General features: G+C 34.2%; 1 protein-coding gene across 6 annotated transcripts in view; it reads right to left on the bottom strand.

Annotated features, from left to right (window-relative positions):
* LOC134529775 (protein lap1) overlaps positions 1-23,453 on the bottom strand; it is a 72,114-nt gene that overhangs the window by 34,764 nt on the left and 13,897 nt on the right. For all 6 annotated transcript variants that reach the window (XR_010074704.1, XM_063364204.1, XM_063364205.1 and 3 more), the window contains 5 exons: positions 21,975-22,110; positions 18,149-18,438; positions 14,597-14,671; positions 11,055-11,180; positions 5,093-5,312 (listed from right to left, as the gene is read on the bottom strand). Coding sequence is in view for 5 of the 6 variants with exons in the window: in XM_063364204.1 (XP_063220274.1) it covers positions 5,093-5,312; positions 11,055-11,180; positions 14,597-14,671; positions 18,149-18,438; positions 21,975-22,110 (847 nt within the window). In the remaining variant the exon portion in view is untranslated. The remainder of the gene's footprint in view (positions 1-5,092; positions 5,313-11,054; positions 11,181-14,596; positions 14,672-18,148; positions 18,439-21,974; positions 22,111-23,453) is intronic.

The raw sequence follows: 23,453 nt of genomic DNA, 5'->3' as shown, positions 1-23,453 counted from the left end.
CTTCACTGTTGCTCCTGGGCCGCTGGTTCCACCACTTCTTCTTCGGATAGGGCTTGTTCTGGTATGCTTTCCTACCCTTCTTGTATCCATACTTGAAACTGTTGTTGTTAGTAGGCTCTGACTCAGAGTATCTGGTACTCTTCTCACAGTTTATGAGATGTACATTCGCTTGTCTGTCGTCTTTGTTTCTACCTTGCCAGTACGTGTTAACTGGTCCTTGCTTTTGGTAGGCCGGCTGAGATGGCTTCTCATACTCCTCCTTGCTGGCTTGACCCTTCTGAAGGCGTTGTAATTTGTCTACTGCCAACACGTGATCACGAAACTCTGTGACATCTTTGTAGGCATGGCCAGACATTTGTATTTGGTAGGCGACAGGTAACTGTGTTAGCATGGTGGCGATGAACTCTTCGTCTGACATGACGATGTCCAAGTACCTGGTGCGTTCGTACATGGTGACTATGTGCGCCTCTAGCGAACCACCTCTCTTGCTGTCAAAACGGTCAGCATGTAGCTGAGCACGCAGATTGCCTTGTACTTTCAAGCTCCAGTACTGGCTCTTGAATTGGTCCTTGAATTGGTCGAATGAAGTAGTCTGAGTGCTTTGAAGCTCCCACCAATAGAATGCCGTGCTCTTGAGGGCAAAATTCAGACACTTTAATTTTTCTGTGTCTGTCAAGGCAAACGTTCTGGCATAATCCTCAAACTTCTTCAGGAAGCGAATGGGATTTTCTTGTGACTTGCCAGAGAATGTGGGAATAGACTCCGACCAGTGTTTGGCGGGGTGGTGCATAAGTGTGACCTGGTCCAAGTGTGCAGGTGAGCATGAACGGGGTTGAGAAGAGTGGTTGACGGCAGGTGTAGTTGCTGTAGTAGGTGCAGGCGTGGTAGGGGTGAGTGATGTGACAGAGGTCACATTGCTAGGCAGCCCACCTTTCTGCTGAGTGGCCTGTAGCTGCATGGCTGCATCACCACTCTGTGAATTCTTTTCTGCCGCAGCTCTGAGTTCTGCTTCCACACTGTCCCATCTTGATTTTAGTACGGCTGTTGTGTTCTCCACCTCCTCTAACCTCTCACTCAATACTTGGGCATGGCCTTGCTGTTCCAGTCTGGCCCTATCTACTACTCTCACCAATGTGGTGGTATGAGTTTCCAAATTGTCAACTCTGGATGCCTGAGTCTGGACCTGCTCTGACAGTTGAGTCATTGATTGAGACTGGTCCTGCAATCTGGTCTCTATCCTCTCTTCCAATTCAGTCAGTCCCTCTTGCAACCTGGAGTTGAGTAGATCCATCTTGCTGTCAATGTGTTGACGCATCTCTGCATTCTGGCTGTTTATCTGGCTGGTTAGGTTAGCCTGCATGTCCTGCTGCTGAATTGATAAGTTGCTCTGCAATTCTTGCTGCTGACTGACTAAGTTGTTCAGCTGGCTGGCTGTTTGCTGTCCTTCGATTTGTATTATCAATCTCAGCTGTTGCAGCAACTGTGACATATCTGTTATCCTAGGGGGCTGTGTAGTCATGGAGTTCACTACAGGAACTGTGGTTGCTGCTGTCCCAGCTGTTGGCATGCTGGTTTCAGCTGTCCCGACTCCCTGGAATTCCTCCTCCTCAGATTGTTCCTCATCTGAGTCATTTGGTGACTTGGCAGGAATGGGGGTAACAGCAGATTCTACCTGTTCCATTGGTACATTAATACTGCTACTGTAGGTGGCAGCATATCTGTGATCATCCTGCTCCTGAACAGGGGTAGGGTAATTGTCTAATGGAGAGGCTTCTGACTCCTCCAGCTCCCTAACTTCCTCCATGGCAGCAGACTGGCTAGCAGCTCGATTACGAAGTTCGTACCCTTTTCCCGAAGACATCTTATTAATAATATTTCAGTGTCTACAGTGAAATTCCTCTTCGAGCCACCACGTTGTGGGCCACTTTTTGTAATGCTATGTAGTATTGTATTATAATAATTACTTATAAGTACTTATAAGTATATAAGTAGAAGTGTGCTACAATAATATTAGTTTCCCAATGGTAGTAATATAGCTAAATACATATAACTGTGATGAATTGGGCGCCGTTGCTATACTATCCAAAGGGGTCTATTATGTTGATTAGGAGTATTGAACACGTACATAAAAAAATGAATTAGAGAATAATAATTAATTTTAATGATTCAGATGTGTGCGGATGGTGATGGGAACATAACACATATTAATTAAATACAGAATGACAACAACGATAACACATACACTTAACTATAAACAAATACATACACAAAACATAACACTTCAACTGCAAATAATCGGTAATTAAATGTGTTATTAAAGGGAAGTAAATATGGTGTAGATGTATAGTAGTAAAATTCTGGATTGATATGGATTATTGTGGCTTTCCTGGTTATTTTTATGTAGTTTAATTTTCGGGATATACGTAGGCACAGATTTATATTCAACCAAAAGTTCGTCAATTTAAAATTATCATCACTCCAAAAGTTCATGTATGATAAACAGTTCAGTGTTCAAACTCTTCAACTTATTTAAAATTATCGTAGCTCAGTGTTGAAAAAAAAATCTAAGTGCAATAAATAAATATCTTAGAATTTATTTATGATATATTGTGTTCACCTCGGCTATTAGCTCAGGGTTTGCAGGAGTTCTGCTCTAAGACCACTGAGTAGAATGAACTGTAAAGGACACTGAAATAAAAATATTAATTTATAATACTGTTCCATCAGATGTTAAAAATGTACTTAATATGGATAATTAACTTTGCAATAATCATCAGTCTCCACATTAACATCGCATAATAGTCCGTACCAAGGACGCTACTAAGATCAAGATGGCTACCTTTGGCTTATAGCATAAGCCTCAACTTAATTTGTTGGTAACTTATCTTTTTACAGCCTGATATTGCTGCAAACACTCACGTTCGTAGCTATCACCATACCAATTAATATTAAGTCACTGAATTTACTTGATCTTTTAAGATTATGCCAAAAATGCTAATTTAGATAAGGCCGGCGTCGGGATAGGCCCTGACGAAGAGACGCCTATTCTTACTTTTTTTTTTACATAACATAATTCACGGACGCATTTCCGCCCACGGCGGTATGCTATTTTACAAGATAGCCTGCGGCTGTAAACAATGCATCCAAGAACAGACAAAATAATGTGGGTGATTAACAATCACCTCAAAACACAATGTAAACACAATTAAATATAAAATACTTGTGGTGAGACAAAAATTACAATAAATAACAGAAGTGAAATTACAACAATGAGTTAAGTATGGAATCAGGTTAGGTTTGATGGTAGTATGGTCAGTTCAATGTTTATGAATGCTAAGCTGTAGCATGACAGTTCCGTAGTTTGAAGGTTCGACGTATTACATTAGAAGGTTAAACAACAACATAGTATCATAACTAATAAAGAAATACATATATGATAATAAAACAATTAATAAATAGTCTGATGTTGCTGTACGCGGTACCATGTACCCGTACAAAGTATAATTTACTTAATTATTATTAGTAAAATCAAAGAGCTGGAGAGCAACACATTAGCATAGACTTCGTAAGGTGCACGAATAATAGTGTAGGGTGCAAGCACACATATTTGGTCACTCCGTAGTCTGTGTGAAGTGCTATCAATTTGGAACGCACAATGTCTCATAGGCTGTCAGGTATCAACTGTCATCATAGGAGTATGGTAGTGTGCATTATTTACAATATGCAGTCCAAAACTTTAAGTGTCTATCCATAAACATACACATCAACAAGTGAACAGGTTGTCACAATGCTAATCCCCTTAAGAAGCTATAGCACATAATGTGAACATTCCATGACGGAATTCCATCAGTACGTGAATAAAACTGGCACATCATTATCCAATCACCATTCTTGTCAAGTCATTTCCTCTAAAACTATGGATGGTGGATTAGGACTTAATGTCTTGTCCACATCAGTCATTAGAAACTGAAATAATGGGAAATGGCTAATGTAAACAAAAATGGTTTTCGAGTCATATTTTTCTATACGTAATGCAGTACATATTCATTTCCATGAATCAGTAGACAGCTTGTTGCCACCCACCTGCTATTTTAAATTTTGAATTATATTTTCTTGTCAATATTTACCAATAGATTTCCATCAGTAAGCAAGTCAAGTTACAGCTAATAACTATTATATAATATGATAATTAACAAGAGATAAGTCAAAAAATTATTTTTATATTCTGATTATCCAGTCAACCTGAAAGTATGGTATGTGTCTAGCACAATAAGTTTAGTTAATACGCTGAAGCGAAATACAAGCCATTGAAACAGTATCACGTACACATAAATCAATGAATGTGGCAGATGTGCAATAACAATAGGTTTTGTTTGTTTGCTAGGGTTTTAGGTCGCACAGATATACACAGAAGTCTTAGGCAGCAGAACGTCCAAAATTATAGTGGTCTCCGAACCACGTATGCACCAACTCAGTACTCAAAATTTAGACAAAACATTTTAGTTGGGACTGAACACATGACCCTCACCACAAAAGTGTAACATGTTGGAAGATGTTAGTCATTTACAGGATATTTTCCTCCTGATTCGCTGGATAACCAAGATTAAAAAGCACATCAGCAACTGCAAACATGAAAATCTATGATCAACCACTGCAGAACACTCCATTGAAAGCAATTGATTGACAGTTGAACTCATGGATCCAGGTTGTTTTACCATTAATAAGTTTTACATGATACTTTTTAGTATTTGTTATTTCAATGTACATAGCCTATTAAACAGAAATATATTTCCTATCATTTCAGTTATAGTTATAGCAAAAAATTGGCCAAACAATAATCATGAAACCTGTAAAATTTATTTTATGTTAGCTAAACATGCTGTATTTACCAATTTCACATTATGAAAATTTAACCCATTAAATTTTAATACCCACACAAAATACAAATTTAATTTTTATGGAGAAAAATTAAAATTACTTGGCCATACCCACTGAACCAGTTCTGAAACTTATGATTATGACAAAAACCACCACTGATTAAAATTTAATTTAAGTAATTAGTATTAACACATATGTAAAGTCAGAGGATTACCTGGAGGCAAATCTTCAAGAATGTTGTCATCAACATTCAAAATGTGCAACTGCCGTAACAAACCAACTGTGCTGGGAAGACTTTCAAGATTATTGTGACTCAGTATTAACTCTTGAAGCAGTGAAAGATTTCCAATGGAAGATGGAATAATCCGTAAATGATTATCATCCAACTTCAACGTTACCAACTCCTTCAGGTTTCCAATAGATGAAGAGATCTCCTGTGAAAATTATTGCGGATACTAACTGCACTCGGCCAGGATACACCAAATATGAGGCATTATAAATAGGTAGGCCACATACCAAATGTGTCAAGAAACACAGTCAAGACATGTTGCAAGGAAAGGAACACCGTGTAAACAGAAGGAATTTTATAAATGGCCACACGCCGGTAGCCGATGTCACCTCATAACCTAGACATGCCTGACGAGACTCTGCTTTCTCCATTTCCTTAAGTCCTGCTTCAAAGTACAGTAGAACTTCCTAAGTCCGATCAATTGGGACCACAGCCAATACAAAGAATGAAAATCCAGGTTACCTGGAGGATTAGGAAAAACATATAAGGCAATGTACTTACAGAAAAAGTCAGCTCTATTTTCACCTGTGTACGTCACTTGCTCACTTTGTCTTGCCACATGGTGTGACTCATTGTCTCCTTGTGTACAGTCATTGTCACTGTGTGTGTCCCTTTGTGTGTGTGTGAGATAGAGAGTCCTTGAGTGTGCATAAGGTACGACATGAGGACTTACGTATGATTTCTCACCGGGCTTCTGAGGACCCGATGTGGATCCGAGGACTTGACTTCAGGTCCTCAGATAGAAAAACCTCACATTCTTTATGTTGTGTCCTTTAATGCCTTCTTGCAAATTTTCAAAGAAATCTGGTCGAGTCCTCAGTTATCCTGTAGAGTGAAAAAATCATAGTTCAGCGTTTTACCGGTAGGAAGTACTGTCGTCAAAATTATTTACACACCGAGTGTCCATTTGTAAGCGAGTAGACTCTGTTCAAGGACTTGGTTACACATGTCGCTAAACACACACTTTGCCTACAGTCGCTGTATCCTAGGTTGTAAATATTTCAGGAGTTCTAGTTATTTTAGCGAGTTAAGGACAGACTCATACAGTCCATTCTCTGCTACAAATATATCCATATGAAATGCAGACCTGCAGCTTCAAACACACGTTGGTACTTATACTGCAATCAAAGGACCTTGCATTTTCTGAAGGTGACTTGTATATAAGTATAATGTCTTACCATGACATAAATAGTATATCCAAATGAAGTGCAGACCTACAGCTTCAAACATACTCCCAATTATCCGGAAGGGGGGAAGGGGGAATATCAGAATTACTTCTTAATCATGGCACCCTTTAAAAGGTTTGTTTTAATTCACCGTTTCCAAAATTTAAAAATAATAATAATTTGTTTATAAACACCCTAAGTCAACATTCAGAGCTATTCGAATAAGGCAGGTGTTGTTTTTCCTAACAATAAGTTATAATCAAATTATGTTTCCATGTTTGTTGTGAGCATGAGGTAGCAACCCTGAGATGTGCACGCGAGACTTGGCAACGCCGCGTCAGTCTGGTGTATGTGCCGTTGTCACTGACCTTAAAACTGATCACACCTCAACCGCAGCTGTCTCTCGTGCTTCAACCCCCAACTGTGAAATGATCTTTCAGTATGCCGATTTTCCTGAGACACAGACATTTTGAGGAAACATAAACGTGTAGTGTCGGAAATCCCCAGAATAATTAATAATAACTAAACTTAAGACATATTGTTCAACAAATCAACTTTAACATTGTCATAGTGGGGAAATGATAATCCATGGTATTAAAAGCAACAAAATGAAGATGATAAAAATTTCTTGTAGTTCTAACGCATCAAGCAGTTAGTGCATGAGAAAAACAATAAAACCCTCTCTTTATTGTCACCATAACAGAGTATGTTAAACAACTACATAGATAGATGGACAAATTTCTTTAATTACTGGACTGGCTGAATTACTGCTCTTTAAACTTTGTAAAATGAACAGTTTATTTTAAGCTTGTCTTGTTGACCATACAAAGAATAAGAATAAAAATAAAATGTACAAAATGTCAAGGAATTCACAGATACGAGTGGCATCACACGAATCTGTGGTCAAAACTGAGTAGAAAATATTATTTGGTAAGAAAAGCATAATTTCCATTATTTTAGAGAATAATGACATTAGTAAACAAAATTATCTTTATTTCATGTTGGAAGATAGCTCCACACACAGAATTGCATATTCCCATATGTTGAGTGCATGCAGCATGCATCATGCTGGCTGCATGTAATCACACAATAATATCTTTGGTTGCATGCATCCAATGTGCAGACACATACCTATACAAATATACAACGGTCTACACCTTATTTTTCAAGACAGGCATGTTATTGAAAAACTAATTTTTTGAACTTCGGCAATATGTAAAATAATTCATATTTGTGTTGTATGTTGTACTTTATGCATAATAACACTGAACATTAGAAATAATCTCCAAGATTACGTTTGACTCCAAAATAATGGGGAACAGACTGGATAACCTCACAAAAAATATAAATGCAATTAACTAATCTAAAAAAAAAACAAAGATATGCTACTCAAAAATGGTAGTTAAGTGAAATGTTTTAAATATTAAAACTCACAAAATATGTGGTATACGTAAAGTTGTATGGTTGGTAGAAAGTCAATGATGTGATATATGTAATTGTGTGAGGTATGGAAAAAAAGGACACCAGACACAGAATGGATGGAATGGAATTTTTTTGTGCCAGAAAATGTGTAAGAAATGTATCGTTAATAGAAATAATGTGAAGAGTGTAATGAAGAAGCAAATAAAAGTGTAAAATACGACAAAATATAAATTCTTTGAACTCCAGAATTAAAGCACTCCAATTAAGTTAACAGAATTCTACCACAAATATTTGGATATTGTTTGCATGTCAATGCTTATTGCTTATTTTTGTCACAGACGAAGCACCCCTGCATGTAGCCCTGCAATGTTAAAACATCTGTAATTCCATCAGAATTCAAATCCATGTTTATTTTTTAATAATTTCTGTATGTAACTTATACGTGAAGTTATACAGCTGAAAAATTTGGTAAAAATACCAGCTCATTTTTTTGTACATAGTTGGCAACATATCCATGATGTATATTTTTTAACTATGTATGTTGATATAGAGCACTAACACTATTATTTCCAAAGAGCAAATTATTATATAAAAAGACCAACAAATCTATTCTCCAGGAAAAAATTTTTTCATGAAAAATGAAACTATGATTTTGAAAATATAAATTTGGTTTAGTAAAGAAGTTGAGGAAAAATATTTTTATGTTTCATTAAGCAATTTCTACCGCTAATGAAGAAACCTGAAAATATTTAATGTTGAAACACATTGAAAACTTGCTCTACTGTAAAGTTTCAATTTTGTGAGGTGGTACATATATGACTTTTAATCTTGTAGAAAAATTAACTAATCTTTTCATTTCATGAGTTAAAAGTTTTAAAATTATATTTTTTAAGCATCTTCATTTTGTTGCTTTAAATACCATGTGATTATGTTTAAACAAATTATTTAAATTAAATTTGCACTTCAAAGAAACACACACAACCATACTTATTTCATAGTTGCACCAAGAACCTCTTGACAAGGTTTTCAAGTGTAAATGAACGACTGTGCTTCATGTGCAAAACCTCTCCCTTGCTCACAGATGTGACGGGGTTGGCAATATGGGAACCTCACACGTCGTCCTCTTCCCCCTACTACCCCCCACCACAAGCCATACGCTGGAGCCTCAGGCATTACAAATGTGCTTGGTGTGTCTTTGTTTTTATATAGACAGTATCAGACTCCCTGACATTTTTGAAGAATTAAACTTGGTCACGAATGCAGTTTGGCTGTACAAAAATTGTGGAAATTGCACAAAAATTTGTTTTCGGTGTAAATACCTTTCCCAAGACTGGACTAAATTCCAATGAAGATAAATTTTGCTAGCCCAAGATTTTGTTTCAAAATTTTGTTCTATGTCCTGTCTTTGTCTTGACACATTTTGTGTGCCGCTTGCCATACATGATAACTAGAGATGTACGAACCTGCAAATTTTTAAGTCGAGTCGAGTTGAGTCGAATTTTACAATAATTAGTTCGAGTCGATTCGAGTCGAGTTTGTAGATCATAAATTCAAGTCGAGTCGATTCGAGTCTGAATTTTTATTTGAATCTTTGACACTTAAGTCGAGCTTGAATATTTGCACTTTATTGCTAAGAGTCCTTAGATGGTTGTCTTGTTATATCATGGCCCACTTAATCAAATATATTTAAAATACAAGTACTTATTAATACAAATAATTCATTTAGGTTAAATTCTTAACTGATATAATACAATTCAATAATTGAGGTATAGAGCATAGAATAAAAGTATTTTCGAAATTTTTAAATTTTATTTAACAAATATCGCCCAACTGTGAAAATTAAAAAATTCGATATCTCCTAAAGTATTTGAAATTTCTTATATTCGCCGGCTTTAATGAAAAGAGGAATTTAAAGAGCATGTAATAAAAGTATTTTCAGATTTTTAACATTTTTGTTTCGCAAATACCGCTCAACTACATATTTACCTTATTTTGAACCGAACGAGTTAGCTGCGGCCTGTAGCATTCACGAGTCAATAAAAAACATTGAATATAATTTAGGCTTGTTGGCGCGAAGGTTAGGGTAAGATTCACACAATCATTAGAACATTTTTGAAAACTTTCACTTATGGGAAGTGTAAGGCCGTGCTACAATTGGCGCAACATTACAATAAACGTTCCCATAACAAATATAATACATTTAAAGATTATTGCTACAACACTAACGCCGTTACGTTGCCGGCCAATCGAAAGCTGGCACTTCCAAAAAATACATGCTTTTGTATTTGTATTGAATAGTTACACTTTATAAAATACTTTATACTTCATAATTAATTTTAACTTGCCACTTAACTTGGATAGCAAACAATTATACAAAACGCAATCTCGCCGAACGTAATAGTGTAAACAAACACGGAAAAAAAATTCATGTTCGCCAACCTATACTTCCTAAAATTAGTGGAGCAAAGTTTTTTTTAAATGCCATTTCGTGATTGGTGGCGTATCAGTCGCAAACATGCGCACAAATATAACGCTACCGTTAATTTATTATTGTAACGTTGCGCCGATTGTAGTACGGATTTACTAAAAAAAAAAAAGTAATATTTCTGCCGATATTGTGATTATAAAATTTAATTCGTGTTTTGTTTATTAAAAATGTGTTCGTCTTCTTTGCTATGTGGTCACACCTGTTAAGTTGGCAATATGTAAAACTAAAATATAAATAATATGGCCGATTGTCGTCATTGTTTGTAAGTACGTGTTTCGGTCTTACGTACGTAAGTTTTAGTGTCGGCCGAAGTCACGTAAGGAGATATTAAGAATTTATTGTAATTCAATTTTATTTTATTTTATCATAGAGTTTTATCCGAATTTCCTTTCGAGTTTCGCCCCGTCGAGTAAAATAAACTCGAATGCCGAGCCGAGCCGAGCTGATGCTACTCGCTCGACTCGACTCGAATTTTCGAGTCTCAGCCCATCACTAATGATAACATGAGCAAGTGTTTCCCAAGTTTTACAGAAGTGGTATCAAGACACATAAAGATGAATATTTCTTCTAGAAATATAAAGTTGTGGGAAACATCAAAATAACTGACAATATTTTATTCATTAAAAATGCATATACTGCAACGTGTATGCAGATAACTTACATCTTATACTGTATTTGGCTATAACCTCAGGGTTTTCCTGAAAATAATTACATAATGTACAAAAAATGTTCAATTGCCTGCAAAAACTGTTTGATATAAAAAATGCATAAATAAAAAAAATTCTAAACAAATTCTGAATATAGTACTTACCTGAAGCTCATTGCATGATAGAGTTAAATCAACTAGTTTTTCACATTTTTCTATTAATGAAGAAATACCATTTATATTATTGCTGCTTGCATCAAAATGTACCAAATTCTTCAGATTTCCAATCACCTGTGATAAAACATTTAAAAAAAATATCACAACTTCAGTAAGAAAATAATTATATAAATTCCAAAAATTTAATTCAACATTCCGAAAAACTATTTAACCAGTGATGACTGCAAAGAAAATTTAAACTGCAATTTTTTAAATTTTTGAATACTGCTTCTCAGAAAGTAACTTTTTAAAACTAGAGATTTTATTGTTTTTGACATGGCAAGTACTTGACAGACTCTGATGCTGTTACCAACATAGAGGTGAAAGTAGAGTTTTACATTGCACAACCATGCATAGAGGCTTAAGCTGACAGGACCTCTCAAGATTACAGTGGGTTCTGAACCACTTAGCTACTAACTCATAAATTTAAGCCATGTAGGCCCAAATACATGCCACATGCTATAGTAGTTTGATGCATTTGTGATCACTACCACCAAGAAAACATCATTCTAAACCTAGGAGTGACAACTATGATTTAGGTAGTGCAAAGGCTGCTCACTTCTCATCCACTCACTTAAAATTTTCATAATGAGAACACAGAGGTTATTACTACAAGTTTAGAAAAAACTTACTCCAGTTTTCAAGTCAACAACATATTGTGCCAGCATTGAAGATGTATAAAATTATATTTTAGTGAAAAGAAATTTTATGGTAATGATGTTTATATGGATAATATGGTAGTACTGACCTGAATTTAGAATATTTTCCTAGCAAATTCAGAAAAATAACTTTGGTTTTAAAGTAATCACGAAAATCCTACTTAACGAGTTACAAATACATGGTAACTTTTAAAAACCCAGTAAATAGAAAAAAAATTGGAAACAGCATACACTATAAATTATTTATTGTGTGGCTTTCATTTATTTCTGTGAGAGTACCATGTCTGAAAAAAAATCATACCTGATGCAGTCTGGCAAAGAACATTCAAAAGTAAATACACAAAATCATATGAAAAGGATCAAATATTCTAATTCCATGAAGAATAGGGACAATGTGGCATCAAAGATCCATCCTACCCTACCCTACCCTACCCTACTAATAATTATTACAACTTTTAAACTATCTTGTTGGTTTAAATTTTTGAAATAAATTTCAACTCAAAAATTTATTAAAAACTTCAACAAGTTTTAAAGTTAAAAAAAAAAAAAACATTATATATTTCTGACACTCATCATACACCACCTAGTTAATTTCTTCACACAAATTTTAATATTTACTCTTATAATAAGAAAGGAAGTTATTTTTAATTTCACCACCCAGTTAAAAATATTTTATTTCCTGATACACAAATGCCTACATGAAGCAAGTAATAATGTGTGTATGTGTGTATGTATGTTTACATGTGTGTATACATGTATGTGTATATATATATGTGTGTTTGTATATTTGTATGTATGTATATATGTATGTGTGTATGTGTATGAAGTAAATGAATCCAGCACTGATAACAAAATATCTATTATAAATAGGTATACAATATTGATGCATTTGTCAAGCATGTGCAAGAGATAATTTATGCTAAACATTTGGGAAAAAGCAATAAAGTTGGTGTGGCCAAGCAGGTAAACTAGCTGTCGTGTAATGCTATGGAATATGAGTAGAGGCAACAAGTGGGTTCTGGACATGAAGCTCTAGAGGCTATGAGCAGGGGGAGCATTAGTGGTTCTTGAATATTAAACTTTAGAAACTACTAGTGGGGGGGAGCATGAAGTTAATAATTAGAAGTAGAATGATTAAGTGACTTAGTAGTGGTGCTGATGAGGCTCATGATCCGCATGGTTAGCAGTTCTGTGCCATGGAGTTGAAAAAGCAACCAATTCACCATACTTGATCCTTGTGAGTTTATTGTGTGCAGTGCAGCCCACTGTGTGTGGAGCCAGTGGGCAGAAGCATGCTGTCTTTTGGTGACCCATACGATTGCCCAGCTCCAACTCATCACGACATGGTAGGTCAGAAACTTCTTCCCAATCCATCTTGGTCTTCAATCAAGATAGATTCAGGAACCTCACATCTTCCAAGACAATTTAGGGGGGGGGGGGGGGGGGGCCAAACAAGTGTTATTGATTTTGTAACTTCACTTCAATTAGGGAAATTAAATATAAGTATAGCCAAATTAAAGAAGCTAATAGAGGTTTAATGTAATATTTTATTGACGTGATAATGTCTTATAAATCGATGAACGCCGGCTGCATGCACGAAAAATTGTCACTTTCCGCCTGAGCCGAGCGTGCAAGAACCGGCCAACCACAGTGCGAGAAAATCTTCTATAATATCAAACAGAGGTTAAGGCGGGCTTTTTAACTAATTGTTCATGATTATATTTAAACAAATTATTCAAATTAAATTTGCAAAAACTGTAAATAATATTTGAAAATTAAAAAATATGCACTTTTTCATCAATGTTTTCTTATGACGTTATCACGTAAAACTATCGTCCGTTAACGTAACTTAACAGACAACGCCCTTTTTTGTACTACTATTTTGTCATTTTGTAGAATCAATTCTTAAATTCTTTGGATGCAAATATTTAACGATTTTGTTCAAAGCACCATTCTTAAGGTTGACGTATATGGCTGTGCAATCACTGTATGAGTGTTTCAATGTAAACTAAAAATATAATAGTCAGCTCTGAAGAAGCTGCTGAATGATACTCAAGGTTCCTAGTGCGAAGGACAGGGGGTCACCCGTGGTGCTTTGCCTGCCAAGAACTAGGGCATGCTCAGTGGGACAGCCCGACATGCAAGAAGACCCTCACAGCAAAAAGCGTAATGAGGAAACCAGCAATAGCTGGTGTGAAGAGACGCATGTAAGCTCTTCAGAACTCTCTCTTCTTTAATATTTATATCGACACTTGTGTCCACAATTGAGTTGTACATTTTTATAGGTAACGTTATACGTATGAATTGTCATGTTAAGTTTTTTTTCTGTACTATATGTACTTATATATCATGTTAAGTAATTTGTCCCTGTGTTTTTTTTTAATAATGTGTGTATGTGTGCCATTTATATATGTACAGTGTCAAACAATCAAGGTTTCTTACTGTTTTTCAGACACTAAAAATTTATAAATAAATATAAAAAAAATTATGGTCAGCTTACAGAAAAGCTCATAGGAACATGCAGCTGTGAAATGCATTATGATTCAAAAGTGGAGCCAAAGAAACTATTATACATGGCTGTAGAATTAGAATATTTAATTTAATACCTTATGATAAAAATGTAATAATTACCAAAATTCAAGTAAATTCAAATATGTATTATTTTTTTTAGATTGTATATGTATGACATCTACAGTTAAGAAAAAAGAGAAGCTGAATTGGCTTCCTTAACCATGTCAGACAGGATTCTCCTACAGGTAGAAACTTCTAGTGTATATCTAGAAAACTTAAATAATTGTTACTCTCTAAACTACTAAAAAAGATTTAACTTACAGATGAAATACTTTTGATTCTGTTACAATCAACCCAGAGTTCTGTCAAATTGGTCAAACTGCCAATAGCTTCTGGCTGGAAACAATCACACAAACAAATTGTAAATTTTTATAATCATAGACAGAAAAACAAAACCACACAACTTATATACCTCGTTGCAAGCACATAGCTGAGAGCTGTTTTCTTTAGTTCAGAGTTGGAAATCTAGCCACAGATTTATTTTGCATAGGACACCAATACTGCAATCTGTGTTACAGTATAACTCGCATCTTCTATAATACAGTGTTTAAAAATATATACTATGGTTATGTGTTTGGCAAAATAAAATAATACACAATTGAACAGATTTGGCCGATCTATGTACTAAGTTAAGATGGTAGGATTCAGAAATCAGACACAATGGTTAAAAATATTTCTTCATTTCTTAGAAGACTGCATATTGCATATTTCAAATATATATTAAGCTTCTAGAAAGTAACGGACTTCATGAACTATAGTAAGGCCAAAATCAGCCATGTTAATTGTTCATAAATAAATGTCAAAAAGAGTCGCCAACATACCAAAAGTAGATAGCAACAAATTTTGGTGAGACATGATTCACCATAGCTGCTGTATTCCTGAGCAGGTTTTCTCTAAAAGAGAACTCTTACTTCTTTTGGCCAAGTAAATGGAATGATTGCCAGATTCCAAGCAGTTATTTTAAATAACTATGTAATGAATATATATGCGTGGCATCTTAAAATATTCAAAATGTTTAAAGTTTAGATTTTGCTTAGAACTTTTGATATGGGTGCCCTCTTAGCTCTTGTGATATCTAGATGGTATTTGATCTCCTGCAATGTCTTCTGAATCATGTCCACTGTTATAGTTGCAATTGCTGCAGTGACCCTCTCTTTAAGGTGCTGGAAATAATTTTCTTCTCAACAAACACAAAGTTTTTAACGTATCCCCACAGGAAAGCGTAAAGTTTTCATGTGACCTTGTGTGATAGTGAAGCTTAAAATGGTGCCTGCACTGGGGCTGCGATACTATTATGTTCACTCCACTTTGGTGTGAGGTGGCACAAGGCAGGATGTGGCGGCCATATTAAAGTGACTAAGCTAAGTCTAAAACTTTAAACTTTTCTGAACATTTTAAGACACACCACACATGTATATCCATTGAATATTTATTTTATAATAACAGTTTACAACACCGAATCATTCTCGATGACCCTGCATTTATGGACCCAAAATAATTGAGCTACTACACTACAAGCATCTCATCCTCAACAGACTAGTATACAGACTTGGATCACATCTCCTGGACAATACATGTGTCTCGTCAAATAATATTGCTTAATCCTAATGTATTTAAAATTGATTGCTTATTTTATGATTTAAATAAGGGTGTAAGAAGTGACACGAATCTAGGGCAGACAGCCTTGCTGTTGACAGTTACAATACACTGCAAAGTGTGCAAAGCATGCATGCTTACAAAACATCCGCAGTTAAGACTGCGAAAGTCCAGTGTTCTCACAAGGAAAACTACACAGCCGGGTGGTTCATTGTAAAAGCTACCTACCACTAATCTTTAAATTTGTTAAAATAATGATGTAGCTACAATTGCAGATATTTGAGACATACTTTAATAATGGTACAAGGACAGCCTCTTACACAATTTGGACGTTTATCAAAATAGAGACGTGTAGGGCTTAAGCAGACTCAATTAAGTGTTTAATATATGTAACCCACAGCCAGTGTGTTAACATTCAACTTTATCTAGTCAATACATTGATAAAAGTGCTCCCAAAAATGTGAAATTTTGCAAATTATTTACAAGTAAAATGGATTTTACATCTGGCCCATTCCTGAAGGAAAGGCTGTTCTTATACTTTGCAACTAATGGCAATGAATAATATGCTGCAAACATTTTTTCATAAGCCATTTGACTTTCTCTTCAAAATTGAAAGCATTGGATGGATATACAGACAATCTGTATATGCCAAACTTTATTCATGTAGTAAAAGACTTTCCATTTTACTTTTCAATTTGAGATTGATACTAAGTAGGTTCAATGCCTTAAGGTCTGTTCTATCTAAAAGAAACATGTTTGATCATATGCTCATATAGTGTGCACTAATACCAACATTTTCATCACTATCACATTCACTAGAAAATGAAGTTTTATCTTTTCTGACAATTCATTCACAAAATCATGTGCACTTTAAAAAACTTCAAAGGATCATTTATAGTTTCACATAAGATTTTTTTACTAGTCAAAACTACTTCGTAGTAGACGTACATAATAAATTTAAAATTTTGAATTACTTAAATGCCTGCCAAGCCAAATGTAAACCAATATCAGGGTAGCCACACTTGCAAAACACTTTGTAAAATTGATTCCCATTCTTAAATATTACTTTAGGCAAAATATAAAAAAACATTTATCCTTGATCTTAAATAGCTACAAGCACACCTACTGTAATCTAACATGGCTTGTCCATAAAAATGTTGCTCAATAGTTAAAAAAAATTATTCTGTCTATTAATATGGCAGTCAATGCAATGCATAGCCCAATGATTATGCCTGATGATGCTGTAATGTTTTCATTTCATTTCAAAATACTAATATACTCATATATGTGCAATGAATTTTACAACAAAATAAGATCACTGGGAATATAAGCTTAGGTTTGTTCATAAATGTATATGAAGTGTTATATTAATTTTAATTACTGTAGGAGATGACTAAAAAAAAAATTTAAAGGCAATGTTATAATTTACACACATGCTGTTGGCAGCATGCATGTTAATTATGACATCTTCCACAACACAAATATTTGTACTTAAAAAAACGTGTGAATGCTGCTGCATCATTATAGGCTAAATTTATCTTTTCACGCTGACTGTGTTGAGCTGAAACACTGTAAAAGTCACCAAAAAATTATGAACTTCTGGAAGTATTTGTTTTTATTATTCCTGTTTGTTGAGTGATCAGTGAATTTTTCAGCTGAGTGGACTCATATAAGGGCTGAAAAGGGTGACTTTGGGGTCTGGTCTCCTGATCCGCCGAGGAAGCTGCTCATCATGGTTACTTTGAAGATGTCTAAGCATCACGACCTTCAATAAGCTTGGGGGCCAACACAAATTGTTGCACAATATTATAAGTGGTTCATTTAACCGTTTGTTTAGCTCCATCAGGATCCTTTATTAAATCAATTTTTCGTAACCATATGACTAATTATATAAATTATACTCCTTTTTATAATGTTTGTGTTCTTCTTTAAACTCTCCCGAAGCAGCTTTACCATCCGAGGTACTGCCCTCAAGTAGACACGCTTGCCCTTCCAAGGCCGAACAATAGCAGAATGCATTAGAATAGTGATTGTACACTTGCGGCCTACTCTCAGTACATGATGTACCACCATACCCAGAACTACAACACTGACAGGCTGATAATAGTGGATCAGTTTCTACTTGGCTGAGGATACAACATAAATACAAAAAAAAAGTAAAGAAATACATAAAGAATTATCTTTTAAGTTTTTACAAATAAAACTCAATATACCTACCACATCAGTAAACTCATTTTGTCCAAGGTCTAGACGTTCAAGTTTAGAAAGTCTGGCAATAGATTTTGGTAATGTATTCAAGTTGTTTTCCCTCAACTCCAAGATCTTCAATCTCGTAAGACGACCAAAATTTGCTGGCAGGAATTCCAAGTATGTGTCATTTAAGTACAGTTCTTCCAAGTTTATCAACTGTGTAAAGCCTTCTGGTAGTTTCTCCAGTGGATTTATGCTAACATCCACACAGTGCAACTGTTTACAGCATTTTATGTTATCAGGAATTGCAGAAAGAGCTAAAAAATTGTCATATTAAAAATATTTAGTATACAAATTTTCCCAAAAAAAAATTATAATGTTATTGAGCAGATATCAACTATGTTAGTAGCTACACTTCGTTAGCCAAATTTTTACACACACAATCACAAACTATATATAATTAAAAATCAATCCCTTAATTTCAAAGCATGCCTTTGGCTAGCTGCTAGCTCTCTTTCGTGCAGGTGTATGTCTCAATTCTAGAAAGTAGCATACAAATAATGACTCATAAATTCATGCCATACCTAGGTTAATAATTTTGTTGAGTTTCAATGGAGTATCCTACTAAAATTTTACTAACACATTGTTTGATTCAGATTTGACTGGTAAATTTTTTTTGTATGTAGGGGAAAGAGTTTTAGAAAACCAACTGTGTATTCTCTCTATGCCACATGAAAGCCTACGGCATAGTAAAATTCATTTCTCCTGTCAATTGGTTGCCCTGTGGATTTATATAAATTATGTTTATTTAAAAAATTTAATAAGTATAAATATAAATGTTAAATACATTTATACAGAAGTCAAAGAGTAAAAGCCCAAATAAACACAGTATATGTACTACTGTTAAAGAGTGTATTTCCTGACACAAAAATACACTCAATTGACAGAACTACATTTATTATATCTGATAGTGTGGTACAAGGATTCTTATTTAATGCACTCTCTCCCTTAAGAGGAGGCATCTGGTTGGGATAGAGAGGAAAAGACGATAGTGTCTATGGTTTGGTGGGAAAGGTATAGTCGTGTCTGTTTACAGTTGGTGGCAGTTAGTTTCCATATGTTACTTCACTAGGTCGCAGAAACTTAAAGTTTATTCTTGATGTAATAAAATTTAAAAAAAAGGTGAGACTAAAGCAAACATATCATGCAAGTGCAGTATATCTGGAGAAACAACAGTGGGGTTTAAAATAAAGGAAACTTTGTTTAGCTGTTTTAATACATGCAGGTTTAGTAAACTTTAGTGTTTACTTATTTCCTTTTTCCTTTCAAAATTATTTTTTTTTATAATAAGACCCATCTAACATATGAGTTTTATTTTTTGATTTGTTTTCACTTACGATTAGGAACACAAAAGACAGCAGAAGCTTAGTGTGTAGCTACTTTATTTTTATATCTAATGTGTGTGTGCTTGTGTAAATGTGTGTGACCTTTAATTGCCCTCCTCCTTGCAATTACAAATAATTGTCTGAACTGTCACGATAAACATCCCCGGTAGCAGTAATAGAGGAGGGGGTGGGGGGGGGGGGGGTAAACATACACCCAGTCCGGTCCGTGTGTCTCATCTACCAGAAAAACATGTCAAAATGTTTCACACTCATCGAGTCCAAATGCTGTATACTTCTGGCCAAATGTTTTCCACCAGATGTGTACAAGTTTCCTTTGCTTCGTTATGTTTTAATTATTCACTAAGTGGATACTGCTTACAAATGAGTTAGCATGCTGTGATGCTAATATCTCAACTGTAGAATAAACAAATCCAGAGAAACTGAAATATCAACAATCTTGATTTCAGTAGGCCTGAAAACAGTAAACTTTTACTTTAACACTGTCTTGTACGCTGTTTCAACAAATACATACTAATCTTTGTTGGTGTGCTGACAGCTTAAATGGGTTTTTTTTTACAACCCTGTAAGGTGCAGATAGCCAATAATGCTGGTTTTAGTAATGTCCCGCATAAAAACCACATTAAATTGGGCTTTTACTATACAGTGTGGATTTGCTTTCTATAATTTTAAAAGAGATCTAAATTTATTTTTTTAAAGTCATAGTTAATTAATTTCTAGTTGTTGAAACATAAACAAATACATACATATTACTCTCCCTGAAATTACATTTGAAAACTTAGGCCAGCTTGAACAGTCAAGTAAACAAAATCTAAGGTTTAAACATTAATCAAATGGAGTAATTCTTTCATTTGACTCTAGTCACAACTGTACAAGTGGGACTTAATTTCCAAGTGGTTGAGTCTATTTAACCACATAAAGTTGTAACTTTTTGGTTCATTACAATAACATTTTTTTTAATATATTTATGAATTTGTTATAGTATTAAAATCATTATTTATTATATAACACTAAAAAGTATTAACCTTTATTTATTGGTATTCAATAATGGAGCAAAATATTTCATCTCTCTCCAGAGGTTATACAACAGATGTCCGTAGAAATTTGGAAATGATAATTCAAATGAATACTTACCAATCATGCATTTCACCAATTATTTTCAACAACAAACCAAACCAATTATATTTACATTTCAAAAATTAATTACAGCTTCTTGTTTCAATTAAGCCAGAAGTTTACAAGTATATTTTTGAACATCTTATAAATGTTTCCATAAAACAATACACGAAAGGATGGGCAGTTTCAAAAACGTTTAATTTTTGGCATTAGGCCTACTGGCAAATACAGAGCTGACAGGAGAAATTTTTGTTCTCTTGCTTGTCTGTGTCACACTGTTTAAGAACAGTTTTCACAAAATTTAAGTTTTGATGTCTTAACTTTTCATGCAATTTTTGATGAGTGGCTTTGTCACACAACACACGGCAGTATAATTGATTAAATACCTGATTTTCTGCTATTTATTATATCGTGTTTTCATTTTTGAGTGCCACCTACATAACTTTGATTTTTGAACTAAAACTTTCCCTCCTGCAAATTGAGTCTAAAACAATTTTCTAGACAGTAAAAGCAGGAAATAATTTTATTTTGATGCCTGGAACAATCAACATATTGGTAATTTTATAAATAAGCATTGAAATGCCATTATATCTGTCAACTTGCTTGCTTAACAAATTCTTTGGGTATTAGAATTGAGAAACCACAACTGATTTAATGTTTTTTTATAATTCAAAATTTAAGTTTCAAAATTGGTTTCTTTATGTACACTTATTCAGACACTGTACTATAAAAATGGGAGCTCTGATAATACAGACCATGTGCTGAGACATCGCAGAACTTTAAAAAGACACACTCTTACAGACTAAAATTCCCATTATTGAAGACCTGAATGTTGTTTCCTTTTATTGAATTGTTGTACCAAAAACTATATACTTGCACAGAGCTGAGCTTTTGAAAGAAGCAAATCTCATTCAGTGGCTTTTTAAGAAACATGTTCTTCCTCAACAATGCTATTATTTTCATCATTAAATTTTGATCTAAAGTGACTTTGCTACCATTTTTTTTAAGCAGAATGCAATGATATTGCTGAGACAAAAAGACTGAGTTTCACCATTTTGGTACCAATTAGCATATTTTCATCTTATAAAAAATCAGTTGAACAAATCACAGCTCTAAGCAAGCTTGTATTCAAATTATAATTTGACAAAACAACATACAGATTACAAGTACTTTAAAAATAATAGGGATGATTGATTATTAGGTTTGCCCTGGTAAAATTATGTACAAAATTAAAATGAATGCATGACCAAGGCACTGCAATTATTAGCTAAACAGGTTTTAAAAAAACCACAAAAAAAGGCTAAAAATACCCTAATTATGTTAACATGAGATACCATTTTTGCTGAGATCAAGCTGCTGCAAGTTGATTAAGGAGGCAACAGCCGGAGGTAAAGTCTGTATGTCATTATCACTGAGTGATAGGATCTTCAGGCCATGGCAGTGAAATAATGGCCGTGGTAAATCCCTTATCTGAAAAAAGTTAAAAATAAAATGTTTGTTTTGAAAAATATTTCTCAATTATACTCTTGTGCACAGTAACACAAGATGCAAATGACAAGGAATAGTTAGGAAACAATAAGCCAAGCAATTCATTACACTACTCTCCTAAATAAAAGAAAAAAAAATTAGGATTTTAAAACCTGAGACCTCTACTAACGAGGTTCAAAAACAGAGCTCGTACAAAGAGTCGTGTTGAAGGTTGAACATGAATTATCAAAATGGTAATGCATCCTCACCAAATGAACACACCCTAATGTGCACTGCCAGAAAAGACCCTCCTCTGCAAAGGAAAAGCACTATGTACACAAATCCCAAAATTTTGATTCAGCTTTGTGAGTTTTTTTTTTAAAGAAATGAGATCATTTAATTATTGATTCTTTGTACCTTCCGTATTAAAGTTTGGGTAAATGTATGGAGATTAATTTTTAACAAATAATATATTTTTGCAGAATTTTTATACTTTAATGAGTTTATGTATTATTTATGAAACTACAGTTTAAACCAATTCTAGAAGTGCAATTGTCTAGCAAACTGGTCAACATAACATACAATAAAAAGGCTTTAAAATGTATAAAACTCACTTAACTCAAGAGTCAATTTAACCACAAATCACTTCTCATTGAAACTCGTTGAATAATAGTATACATAGCATCACTAATTTGATGAAATATCAAAAGGAATACGCAAAATCACACAAATTTACACAATAACTGCTATGTTAAATTACTATTAAATGAACCATTGTGAAGCATGAATACGCTCACAAACCATGATGGTTATTAAAATCTTGTACACAATGAACAGTTACCACTGAAAATGATCAACGCTGACAACACAAACAAACTGAAACAAACTCCAACAAATAAATTATTTTGATCTATATTAAAATACATCATATTATAATGTACAACCTAATAAACACACATGAACAATTATATAATAAATTAATTCCCACAAATTCTAACAATTTGAAATTATTTATTATTTTTCCAACAGCTGTAACAACTGCTTTCAACACAAATTACAATAAGTTAAACATCATACACCATCTTTTACATGGCAACACTCACAGAAATATACAAACATTATACTGGAAAATTAAATCTTTCTCAGGTAATAGTCTTCTTGCAATATCCCAATTCCATTTAACAGAATCATCTAGTATAATCATAGGGACTCAGAACTACCCTCTTCTGAACTATATCTCTATTTTTTACGAATAAGCAGCAACTCTACATATTTACCAAAGTTTGTACTTTTTATGGTAAGCAGTTCTGCCAAACCTTCTATGTCACGTGTCTGATTCTAGGTAG

The sequence above is a fragment of the Bacillus rossius genome, chromosome 2 (genome assembly GCF_032445375.1).
Source record: "Bacillus rossius redtenbacheri isolate Brsri chromosome 2, Brsri_v3, whole genome shotgun sequence".
NCBI classification, from domain to species: Eukaryota; Metazoa; Arthropoda; class Insecta; order Phasmatodea; family Bacillidae; genus Bacillus; species Bacillus rossius.
This window is presented reverse-complemented; position numbering and strand designations above follow the sequence as displayed.